This window comes from Gadus morhua, chromosome 19 (genome assembly GCF_902167405.1).
Source record: "Gadus morhua chromosome 19, gadMor3.0, whole genome shotgun sequence".
Lineage (NCBI taxonomy): Eukaryota > Metazoa > Chordata > Actinopteri > Gadiformes > Gadidae > Gadus > Gadus morhua.
Genome location: NC_044066.1, coordinates 6036451 through 6049297, shown reverse-complemented (window position 1 = coordinate 6049297; position 12847 = coordinate 6036451). Strand labels below are relative to the sequence as shown.

Genomic DNA, 12847 nt, shown 5'->3' with positions numbered 1-12847 from the left:
TTGGGATAAAGCCATTTTTCCAGCAGTATTTATACCTCACATGTGTAGCTTGGGGTGCAGCGAAGGAAGCTGACTCCCCTGAGGAGGTACGAGTCTGTATTTAGACAAAACCCGGAGAGTTTGCTCATTAGCACTTCAGTAGCTACCTGGCTCACTGCAACAACATGGCATGACATTTATACCAAACTGCTGCTGTGTTAGTCTGCATGTGTGGTCGTGTCAATTCATGTGTGTGAACACAGATGTGTGTGTGTAAGTGGTTGTGTGCATGTGCGTGTCTGTCTGTGGCTCTATGTGTGTGTGTGTGTGTGTGTGTGTGTGTGTGTGTGCGTGTGTGTTTGTGTGTCTGTGTGTGTGTGTGTGTGCGTGCGTGCGTGCGTGTGTGAACACTTACTCTGCCAGCTCCTCAAGACTTCGGTACACATCATCTTCATTCAGAGCCGTGTCCTCCGATGGAAAGGGCCTGGAAAACACAAACACACACACACACACACACACACACACACACACACACACACACACACACACACACACACACACACACACACACACACGCAAAGTTAGAACGGTTGTAGCCTCAGCCTCATGTAGTGTGAGTGAAGCATCGTGCACGTGAAGCTGAGCGGAAACAGTTTGTCAGCTTGTCTGTTTCAGAGGCTGTCTCCTGAGTTACACAACAGAAGCATGCACATTCACCGACACACACACACACACACACACACACACAGAGCCCTGTCTACACGTACATGACATAATTCACTCCACAAATTATCAACACACATCACTCATTATAAAAAAAAAAAACACACGTCACTCACACATGCCAGTATGACCCCATAAACACACACCATACACTTTTAGGGTAATTTATCAGAGAGAATATTAATTTAAAACAAAATACTATGACCTAATATCTATACGACAAATGTCTCTATTTCTTAGGGGGTTTTCATGAAAAGGTTTTGAGACAGTAACCAAATGATCTCAGTCGTGATTCATCTCAATAAAGACACTATCACAATTTGATTTAGCACACGAAAGATCCAACTGGTTTAAATCACACGCTTATTACACGTCAAAAAAATGAGGTTCAAAATGACAAAAATAGACATTATCATTTGAGTGTCATGGACTAATTACGACAATTCATTTCAACCAAATCATTTAATTCTCAAATCCCGCCATCAGTGCAGGATACACCTCAGGGAACACAAAATAGCTTGAAAGAATACTTAATCAATTAGCTCTTCAAAATGGTGGATTCTCAACTCCAGTCGTTATCTCATAAAGATGCTTACGTGAGGAGAACAAGGAAATTGCACTGTGAAATGGAAAACTAAATGACAAAATTTTTCTTCTGAAAGACTAAAACCACTGTCAGCTCCATTTAAATGATGTATAAAGGCCCTAAAGAACTAGCTTACACAAAGAGACTACAACCAACGGTCAACAATAACGTGTACGTTGAGAGGAAATAGCTCCCCCTATCAGCAGGTGGCGGTATTCCTGTCAAAAGGGACATCGCAGGACCTTGAATTGCGGATACATTCAAACATAAAACAAAGCAGCGGTTGCCTCCCACTTCATACCACTCTCGCTCAGATAGTTTCGTAATATAGCTACTTCTGATCGAGAATATTTGAAAATGATGAATGATCAAATGAGATGAAGTGGAACAATTAGCCGATCTTATTGAGCCTGCCCTCTTGACGAAGTTGCTTGCTGCCTTGCTCACTTCCATTTCTCTTCTCGTGCATTTATTCTCTTAAACTGAACAGCCAATCTGGGTGATTTCTCTCACGGACGGCCCGGATTCAACATGCTGGATCGGCCGAAAAACTGCCGACAAGGACGGACTAGTGGCCACGGTGCGGGACACAAGGAAAATACTAGGGAACAAATATGCTCTTCAAAGGCCCGACATTGTCTTAAGGCTCAAGATGAATTCTCCCACTAGACCAGAAGTAAAAACTAAAGACTAAACACAAAATAAGAACAAAAACCCTTAAACTGAGCAAAAAGTGGACAAGAATGACATTTTAAGCTTAAGATTGGGCCTCTGTGTGTGTGTGTGTGTGTGTGTGTGTGTGTGTGTGTGTGTGTGTGTGTGTGTGTGTGTGTGTGTGTGTGTGTGTGTGTGTGTGTGTGTGTGTGTGTGTGTGTGTGTGTGTGTGTGTGTGTGTGTGTGTCCCACAATTCACTCGGCAGAGTGAGTTACTGGAGATAACCTGGACCTCCGAGTGACAGGGATTAGACTCTCAGGACCGTATCTGCTATAAAACTTCCTCCAATACCCGACTAATCCCTCCATTTTGACCACCCTCCATCCCCACCTTCTCCTCCTAACATTTATTGACCCTGACAGGGTAATGTGTCCTCGTGTCTGGGGTAATAGGGACAGGGCATTCACCTGTCGATTCCTGAAACATCAAGCCTCACCTCTAACAGCAGCGGGTTAAGGTCAGTGGAGAAGAACTAGAAAACACCAGAAGCACCATTGATCCTCTGAAACAGACCAGTTCACGGCCCTCATGTGCACATTTAAGGGGCCCCTATCTCAGATGCAGGGGTCATGTTGAGCCATTTACAAGCCATTTTGAAATCTATACCTTTGTCAAAATTAGGGATGGTCAGACCGGCTGATAGGAGTTCATTGGTGTGATGCATCGACTGTTCAGACTGGAGCTGATTTGTAGGTCATACATCTGAGCAGACACCTTGACTTTTTATGTCATGTTAATGACACATTACGAGCGAGTTCAGAATCTTTCGATTTGTGTTTTTTGTGATCTTTCGATCACAATGTATTGAGCGTCTGGCTGGCTGGATTGAATGCTGGATTGTATCAACTGATTTAGGTGGATTACATCTGATTGGACACTGCCACTTGGGGTATCCAAAACAGACGGCCAGGTTACCGTCAAACCAGTTTGCCTCGATTCACTGGTGCTTTGTTCAAGGACTTTGTAACCACAGCTGGGAATGAAACCTGCAACCTCCAGGTTCATCCTGGTGGTCTCTTCTTCTCCAACCAGAGCACCAGCCAATAGGGATAAAGACAGAATGTACCTGCCACAAAGAGCTTTACCCTGTACCCTGTATATCACCACTTCAGCCTACCCTTTACCCTGTATATCACCACTTCATTATTCAACCCCTCATTCAGTGTCTTCCACATCAAACCAAGGGAAACTCCCTAGATAATCCACATCACACATTCATCCCTCTCTGATTGTGATGAGGATTCCACATGTCCTTACTCCATCAGCTCCATCCGGACCTAGCGGTGCTTGGGTTGTGAATACCAGGGTCACCACTGGTTCACCACCAGAGCTGTGGCTGGAAGCACACGGCATCGACCTGTCCCCGTGACCGGACACGGCCCCCGGCCGCCCGTCTAGTGTCAGAGCGGCAGGGAGCCAGGAAGTGGTCTGATAGGTTTCACCCAGCTCAGATGCCCCCTCATCTGAGCCCACTTGTTTTGGGCTCCAGAGACGAGCTCACAGCTGTGTCAGGGCTGGAATCTATGCTGCAGCGGGGGCCAGCGCCTGGAACAACGCGTATCACGGAGCCCCGCCGGCCCCACGCTACCTCCGTGTACACTGCACTGTTAGAGTGCGCCATAATCTGTCGTAATGAGGTACTGAACTACAACTATTACCATTGAAATGACAACAATAGACCTTATCATTCAAGGGTCAAGGAAGGGTGAACATTACGTTGACATTTTTATTGAAAAATGTAACTACTTCATTCTTGAATCGCACTCCTGTCTCTGACCCCTGGGAGTACGGAATAGTTTAAGAATATAATACATAACATAAAATATTACTGAAAGAACGGTGAATCAATTGCACCATAGGTTCAATTGTGAACCTATGAATATCTAACTGTGCCACATATAGACTAAAAGCTCATACTTCATACCGCAATGGATTCATTCATGACTGTGACTCTGCTGTGGGTAAGGCTAACTCCTGACCCACTGCGCGTCTTCACTTTGTACTCACTCAACTTTTAAATGCGGCTTTAATGCGTTTCATTTTCCTGGTTTTCATCACGCTGGTTGCGTTGAGCGCAGGGTGCGTTCCTCCGAGCTCGGTGCATCTGCGCCGACGAGCTAATCTCCAGACGCAGGATGCGAGGATGAGGACGCGAGCGGTAAGGATTTTAATTAGCGCACGCTATCCGTGCAACCCCCAAAATAAAAGCAGAAGCTGGAGCTACGACGTGCATTTGGGATGAGCTCAGCGATGGTGAGCAGCTGCCTTGTCTGGCACAAGAGCGCCGCATGTTGCCGCTCAGACAGAGACACGGGCGCAGATTGAGACATGAGGGGGGGGGGATAAATAGGTCACGCCTTGTATTAGGATACATTCCATTTTAGACACGCGCCTCATCAATCAGGTGTCACCTGGAGGGATTGGGAGTAGTGGACAAGAATATAAGGCACCAGTAATATTGAATTATTCTGAAATCGCCCCAAAGAACATGCATTGTAGTGGCTTGTATTGCTACTGTTGGTCACACCTTTATGCAAAGCAATAAGTGTTGGTTTATTTGCGTATGCATCCAATGGAGCTGGCAGGCGCAAGGGCGTCTTGCTCCAGGAGGCCTACAGGTCGACCGCAGGCATTGGTGTTCAGATCAAGAACCATCAGCTAGGACTCAAACACCCGGAAAACTGACTGGACTAACCTGCCTCTGAATTACGGAGAGTACTTACTAAGACTGAAAACACATAATAAATTCAGGAAATGAAAGGATCAACAATGCTAGAGGTTTCCGAGTGTGCACTGGTCGTGACAAACTGAAATTGTCTTTTGGGTCCCAAGATGAAAAATGTAAACATCAACCCACAATAATGAATGTTTCCAATTTATCAGTCAAATCTGGCAAACCTGTCTTTGTTGCCCACTCAGACGCACTGTTGCTAGGTTACCAGCAGGTGACTGGCAGCATATCAATGGGATGCAATTAGGAGTATCTCGGAAACTCCTGAGTAGTCCATTAATGTGGATGTTTCAAATTAAAAGTATGTTGGAAACTCCTGAGTAGGGCATTAATGTGGATGTTTCAAATTAAGGGCATTTTCTAAAGAGCATTATTGTGGATGTTTCAAATTACGGGTATGTTGGAATCACCATTAATGTGGATGTTTCAAATTAAGAGTACGTTGGAAGCTCCTTAGCAGAGCATTAATGCCGAGCTGTGATTAGCTGGCTGCACCTTGCACAGCCGCTGAGAGCCAATCAGTCCCTCTACTCAATAACCCTGCAGCAATAAACATAGACATAGATGCACACATACTGCAGACACGTGTACATGCAGAATCGTACATATTTACACAACTGAGCACATACACAGTACTGCTTGTTTTAGCAGTACATTTACAGATGTGTACACACACGTATCTGCAAGTATTTTGCGTCTTTGTGTCTAGGTGTCTGTAATGTGTGCACATGTGTTGAAGGCACTCTACAGACGTGTGTGCAGTGTGACAGCCACCAAACAAAGGAGACACCTCCGGAGCAGACGCTGAATAAAGAGATCGATGCGCTTCAACATCCTGTCAATGACCACCAGCATAGAGCAATCAATCCAGAGGACTGCCTGTCTGCAGCCAGTCACCCCTCTCTCTCTCTCTCGCTTTATATTTTATCTTCCTCGCTTTACAGTATATATATATATACATTCACTGTTACCTAACTATCTATAGCTCTCTCTATATATCTCTATATACTACTGTTCAAAGGTTTGGGGACGCCCAGATATTCAACAGTTTGCACCTGTAATAACATAATTGCACAAGGTTTTTCTAATCTTTACTTCACCTTTCAACACGATTAGCTAAAAAAATGTATCATTAGAACACAGGAGTGATGGTTGCTGTAAAATCAGTAATTTCCAGCTAAAATAGTAATTTACCACATAAAAATGTATGTACTTCTGGTTAATTTAATGTTATCTTTATTGAAGAAAAAGTGACATTTCTAAGTGACCCAAAACTTTTGAACGGTAGTGTATATATATAAACACAGTACGTATTCATCACTGGCTTCTTAAAACTCTTCAGCGCTTTTTATCTACAGTATCTTTAAACTCAACGCCTCCTCCCTATCCTTAGCGCTATGGATCATCTTACTCACTGCGTCCTAGCTAAAGCTCAATACATCTACAGTATCTATTCACTCCCTGGCTTTCGAGCTATATCTGTCTGTCTGTGTATGTACTGCATGAATCTATCCTCAGCATCATCATGTATACAGCATTCTATCACCACACTGATCTCTTCTGGCCGCAGACTGCTGCCTGCAGCCTCCAGGGAGAAGCTGTAGCTGTTTTTCTGATGTTTCATTTGTTCTGTAGTCCTGCACACTTTCTCAACCATGTGTCCGTTCAAGAAACATCTGGACTCTTGGCTCGGCACCTCTGCGGTCTTCCTCTGGAGAAAGAGCCACGGAGACCTCAGGTCGGCAGTTTGCTGCGGAGGGATCTCGCATGAAAGTGATCTTTGCTTCTAAGCACATCCTCGTGGCCCCTCCCATACCTGATGTTGCTGTGGCGCTTTCTCCACGGGGAAACCACGCCTTAGCGATGTGCACAATTGAATTGTTTTACTCTAGAATAACTGATCATGTATTGTTCGTGTTCAAATATGTGTATATATATATATTTATATATAGAGAGATTTATAGCCTTGCCATCTTTTTATCTATTTGTATAACCCTCGGTACTGAAATGAATGAACTAAAGATTCATATGAACTATAAAGAGATTTTAACTGAAATCTAAAAAAGGTATTTAGTAGGACTTATTAAACTGTCCGTGGAGTCAAGGATGAGGAGATCTGAAATGATAATTTAGATATTGTAATATCTCGGGCAAATGTTTTATTAAAACATTGCGCCTATTTTTATGCATCTGCACATCTTTGGCTATTTTTCATTTTTTGCCGTTTTCACAGTGAAATATGCAGAAGGCACACTCCGTGAACATGCAGATAGCAGTGTAAGGTAATCTCTCTCTGCTGCTGAATACATGAATAGACAAAAGTATTTTGAGTGGTTTTAGTATTCAGAGAAACTATGTCCTCACTCAGGGCAGGGAAAGCTGCCTCAAACCCCAACCAAACAAGACAAATAATCTGCGGTAACACTAATGCACGTGACCCCCCACCATGTACACATTAGTGCACGTGACTGCTAGCATCTTCTGCACAACAGATGGGCGAGGGGTCTTGATTGCACCCTACACACACACAATACAAGCTGCAAGGCCACTGTACACCCTTACACTGAAATATAAAACAGGAGCCGTCAAATTTGATACTTTTCAATATAAGAGTGCAACTTCATAATCAAATCAAAAGCTTGCAATATTCGGAGAGTTGGACAATTAGTTCAATTGGTTCATTGGTCTGGGATTTGCGTCTTTGATTTGAAAAAGTTACATCCCTACACAAATCATTTTAGGAAAGTCGTTTTTCCACACATAATGGGCCTTTCTGACCTCGCGGCTATTCCACATTGAGCTTCACCACCTAGAGAGCGTTTTGAACCAGATGACCGCTGGATAAATAAGGCCTGTGGCAGTATAAATAAACAAGTACCATTGGGAGAGCCAATGGAAGAACATGAATGAACCCTCTCACATCCAGGCATGCATACCAGCCTCAAATGATAATACATTGACACACTCAACCATGCGAGCCAACAACCCGTCCCTTGGGACCAGTTAGCAACCAAGCGTCTGGCTTAAGGACACCTCGATACTGTAGAGAGCAGGAACCAGCAACCCCTGAGGCGGTCAGAAGGACTTGGGGGCAGAATAATGAATTGACCAGAGACTAATGCCGGAATTTTCTCTTGATGACAAGGGATTCTGGGTTCAGACCCCCAATATCCGCAGAGTACCTGTAGGCGTCTCGGAGAAAGACTCCCTAACCCCCTATCTGCTCCTGAATGACATCGATCCATCGATTCCAAGTAAGACGCTTCGGACAATTCGACGGAGACATCAGATGGGATGTCGCCTGGCGACAGTAGACCGCGCGGTCACACTGCAGGGTGGAGGAAGGCGACAGCCAGGGTTCTCTGAAGCGAGGGCTCAAGATGATTGACACATTCCGGAGACTCTGCAGCGACTATGGAAGAATCTCCCCCCCCCCCCCTCGCTCACCCGGGGCGACGTTCTCCCCCGCCGTGTGGAGGTTGCCTATAGCAGGGTCATCAGGGGTCACCGAGCGCACATGTAACATCAGAGCTATTAAAAGCTTTACTCGGCTCATGTACTATTGTAACCAGCCCCCCCCGGCACATCGACCACTCACGGCAGACAGACTGCAGCCGGAGTCTAGATCCACTGTTATTTTTACTGTATAATGGACACACACTCAAAAATAATCAGAATCAAACTCCCTTTTAAATCATGCAACTTTCCTGGATCAAATTTAATTATCAATTTATTTTCAAGTCAGTGCTTTTTTACCCCAGACGCCAATATCCAACATGCTCCAACAGCAAATGTTCAAAGCCAAAAATGATCAAATAACAATATATTATAGCAGATATTTGAACTAGAATGAATAAAAATATGCTGCTCGCGTAAGTACTCAACAGCGACAAGGCTTTGAATTAAGCAGAACTCTGCACACCTTTGGAGAGAGTATCATCAATACATAAAGCACTATTCTTCGTGGCGGGTTGGCAGGTGCTGCGGAAGTGTGAACCTCCCCCCAGGATCCAGTGTTTCAGCCTCTACCTGTGTTGTGCCTCATTCCATTCATTCTTCAGTCGTTCCACACTCCACCCTGCCGAGGAAATGCAGCTACCCACAGCATGCCGCCCTCCCAAACCCAGGAGTGAAGCACCGAAACGCTGGTTATTTTGGGTTGGGATTGGCAGATTTTACTGTTTTTACTCAACATACTCCGCCTCAAAGTCGATCTGGTTTCCTCAGACCTAAAAAAAAACGCCACAACCCCCACATTTTAAGCGGATCACTGTCTGCTCTCTGGCAGACTCCATAGGAGCTCGGACTCTTCTGGCCGACCTTGCATTGGAGGCCAGGGTTTAATACGGAGCACTCCAGAAGGTCGAGTGCTGGACCAGTGCTCCACCCTCACCGGCTGAACCCCGCACGGCTGGAGCTCGATCAGAGGGAGGGCGGGCCTCTATGGGGCCCGCCTCTGCCCCGTGTGTCTGGATGCGGTTCTGGTTTTGAAGGGTAGGGTGTCCGCCTCTGTGTCTGGGAGCCCGGTTGTAGTCTGTCTCACCTCTTCGGTATTGATCAAACAATGCACTCTGGGAAATCCAGAATCCACCTTCGATTGCTTTTTTTTTTGTTTTTCACACCTTTCATTCAAATGCTCCGTCATCAAAGATTAGTAGAACAGGGTTTTCAGTGTGTTTTCAGACACGGAATGAGAGCTCCAATACTTCCAACAGTTTCACAGGCCGAGGCCAATGATAAAACAATTATTTAATATTATTTATGATATTCAGTGAATCGGCTTCCAGAGCACAAGGGTTTTAATACTATTTAAACTCATTAAAAGAACATTTCCTAACATGAAACCAACCGCATAAAAAAGAATAACAGGATGATAGTCGGTCTTTATGACTACATGATACTGCACGGAACAAAATCTCAACGCATCCTTTATAATCCAGACAAATTGAGGGGATTAGAAGAGACAATATGACATGATAACACACCCCTAATGATCACCATGAGAGGTATATCATTCAGCCCCACAGAGGAATTAAACGCTGCCGTGGTTCAATATTGGCAGACGCTGACTGGAAACGGATTCATGTGAACCATGGAGAGAAATGCCGGCCACTCAGTCAGTGGTTTACATGTCAGCAGCCTGTGGTTTTAATGTCAGGGGAACTCATTTATCCATCTCTCTCACTGTGTAGCACACATGTTCGTTCTCTCTCTCTCTCTCTCTCTCTCTCTCTCTCTCTCTCTCTCTCTCTCTCTCTCTCTCTCTCTCTCTCTCTCTCTCTCTCTCTCTCTCTCTCTCTCTCTCTCTCTCTCTCTCTCTCTCTCTCTCTCTCTCTCTCTCTCTCTCTCTCTCTCTCTCTCTCTCTCTCTCTCCAACTACAGTATAAACACTCACTGCTTCCTAACTATCTATAGTTCCATACATCTACAGTATCAATAAACTCACTGGCTTCCTAACCATCTTCCTCGCTTTACAGTATATATATACATTCACTGTTACCTAACTATCTATTGCTCTATCTATTATGCATGCTCCGTGTCCCTCCCTTCTCTTTCTCTTTATAGGGCTAGCCATGATCTCTTTCACACTCACATTCTCTCTCTGGACTATGCTCTCTCTCTCTTTATTTCTGTCTCTCTCTCCCACTAACCCATGCTTGGTCTCCCTCTCTCTGGGATTTTGTGCCTGGCACGGGGCCTAATGAAGGCGTGCTCAATCAGCTCATTACGTGGAGCGCTACGATAGCACTTAATGCCGCGGCACCGGGCCACCTCGCACCACAATGAAGAGCAATAGCAACCGCTAGCTAGCTGCTAAGCGCTACCCCCCCACCGCGCCTGTGATAAAGCCATTCTCCTCTACCTCATAACATTAGTGAGCGCACACTTGGAGCTAACCGCATCAACTCAGTGGCAACTGATGGTGGGGGATACTGTTCCATGGCATTATATGATCCGGGGGGGGTAGTAGTGTTAGCATAAAGATGACAAAGGGTTGGAGAGGTGATCAATGGGAATGACACGGCCAATCAGCTGCAGGGAGTTCCATTCAGGCTCATGAATATCAGATGAGATCAGAGAAAGCTATCGCTGTACTGTAATGTATGCTCTAAAAAGGGACCCCATTTTGACAAGCCGCTGTGATGTCGAATCTAAACATCTAACCTATAGTAAAATCACTATTGGGAGGATCCATCCAGATGAATGATGGGACAATACATCTGGGTGGACACTCAAACTTTCAATGGCTTGGCTTAAATAGAGGCCATTTAAATAAAACGCAGTCAGGTGGATTTCCCGTCATGATGGTGTAGTGAGGGGCAGCTTCAGCAGCAGGGAGTACTGTAGCTGTAAGCCAAGGGTTTCCTGTGCACTTCAGGTTGGGAATGGCGGAGCGCGCACATGTGTTGAGCGTGCACGGGTGGTGAGACTTTGAGCTGAATCGGAGGGCTTACCTTATCCCTTTGATCTGTGCGATGCTGTGGCGGGAAATCCTTGACAGAGACGAGATCACCTGAAACAAACAAACAAAGACCGAGTTAATCGACAGCAGGAGCGATGTCTACAGGGAGGAAAACACAGCCGAGAATACCACCCTTTGTGTTCTTGGATTCAGACAAAACTGACCTATTTATTATTTACCTTTTAGTCTTTTAGCACTTAAGATACACTTTTATCCATCGTAAAATAGAATGGAATTAGATACAGGTCATTAATAAGCAGGTAGTGGTCAGGTGTCATCACGGTTAAGGATGGCTACAGGCAAGGCTGTTAAAATTGGGATTGTTTTGAACCAAGAATATTTAGTCTTAATGGCCATCGTGCATCTTTTAATTAGCATGAAACCTGCTGTCAACCACGAGCATAGCGTGTCGGTTAACACACACGTGTGTTTCCGTGAGAGCTGCCTGCCAACAGGGAATAGCAACATGCTAATGACATGCTAATGCCGTGCTAGGCATGTGGCGCTCTTTCACGGGTCGGTAGCACTCCACTACGCTGATAATAAACACACGGAACACGAATGCAAACGCATGTGCATCTGCAGCGATCCACGCACGCCAGACACACACACACACACACACACACACACACACACACACACACACACACACACACACACACACACACACACACACACACACACACACACACACACACACACACACACACACACACACACACAATTATGACGACCCCAGAGTCACAGTTGCTGTGCAGACACAAACATGATCCTCATTCTTAACACGGTAGCCTCGTCTCTGGGTCTTCATCTTCCTCTCATCCTCTCTTCTCTGTGTGTGTGTTCGTCCCCCTCATCTTCGCTCCTCATCTATCCTCCCCGTCCATCAGCCCCACTGCGGTATAATCCGCTTTTAACCACACGTCTGCAGTTCAACTGATTGAGCCGGGCGGTTCTGCGTGGCATGTGAGCGCTGCTGTTTGTGTGGCGTGCTGTTTGTGTGGACCAGATGGTGGAGCGAGGTCCACAGTACACACGAGAGGAAGAGGGAGAGGAAGAGGAAGAGGAAGAGGAAGAGAGAGAGAGAGAGAGAGAGAGAGAGAGAGAGAGAGAGAGAGAGAGAGAGAGAGAGAGAGAGGTGGGCCGCTCCATCCTGAACTCTTTAATCCACCTCCTCACTCCAGGGGGCCCCTCCACCTCCAGCACCATGGGGGGGCCCTGATGTCGCCTCATAAATAGCCAGGGGCCCAATGGGAGAGATGGAGAACCTCCTCATCTCTCACCGTCTTTCCATGTCTGCTCCCTAACTCTGTCACTCCCTCTGGCCCTCGGCCCTCTGGCTCGCTCTCATCCACTATATATACACATTTCTCAACCTCTCCTCTGCCTTCTCTCTCTCCTTTTCCCTTCCCTCTTTCCCCTAACTTTCCTTATACGCTCCCTCCCTCCCCATCTATTCTTGTTGCCTCTCTCTCTCTCTCTCTCTCTCTCTCTCTCTCTCTCTCTCTCCCTCTCTCCCTCTCTCCCTCTCTCTCTCCCTCCCTCTCTCTCTCTCTCTCTATCCCTCTCTCTCTCTCTCTCTCTCTCTCTCCCCCCATCCCTCAGTCCTGGCAGGTGTTTGACGATCACAGAGCGTTACAGATGGTTTCA

At 45.8% G+C, this 12847-nt stretch overlaps 1 protein-coding gene across 12 annotated transcripts in view; it reads right to left on the bottom strand.

Annotated features, from left to right (window-relative positions):
• Positions 1-12847, bottom strand: part of vav2 (vav 2 guanine nucleotide exchange factor) — a 193652-nt gene that overhangs the window by 55299 nt on the left and 125506 nt on the right. For all 12 annotated transcript variants that reach the window (XM_030341613.1, XM_030341601.1, XM_030341608.1 and 9 more), the window contains exons 3-4: positions 11190-11248; positions 395-463 (exon numbers count right to left, since the gene is read on the bottom strand). In XM_030341613.1, the coding sequence (XP_030197473.1) occupies positions 395-463; positions 11190-11248 (128 nt within the window). The remainder of the gene's footprint in view (positions 1-394; positions 464-11189; positions 11249-12847) is intronic.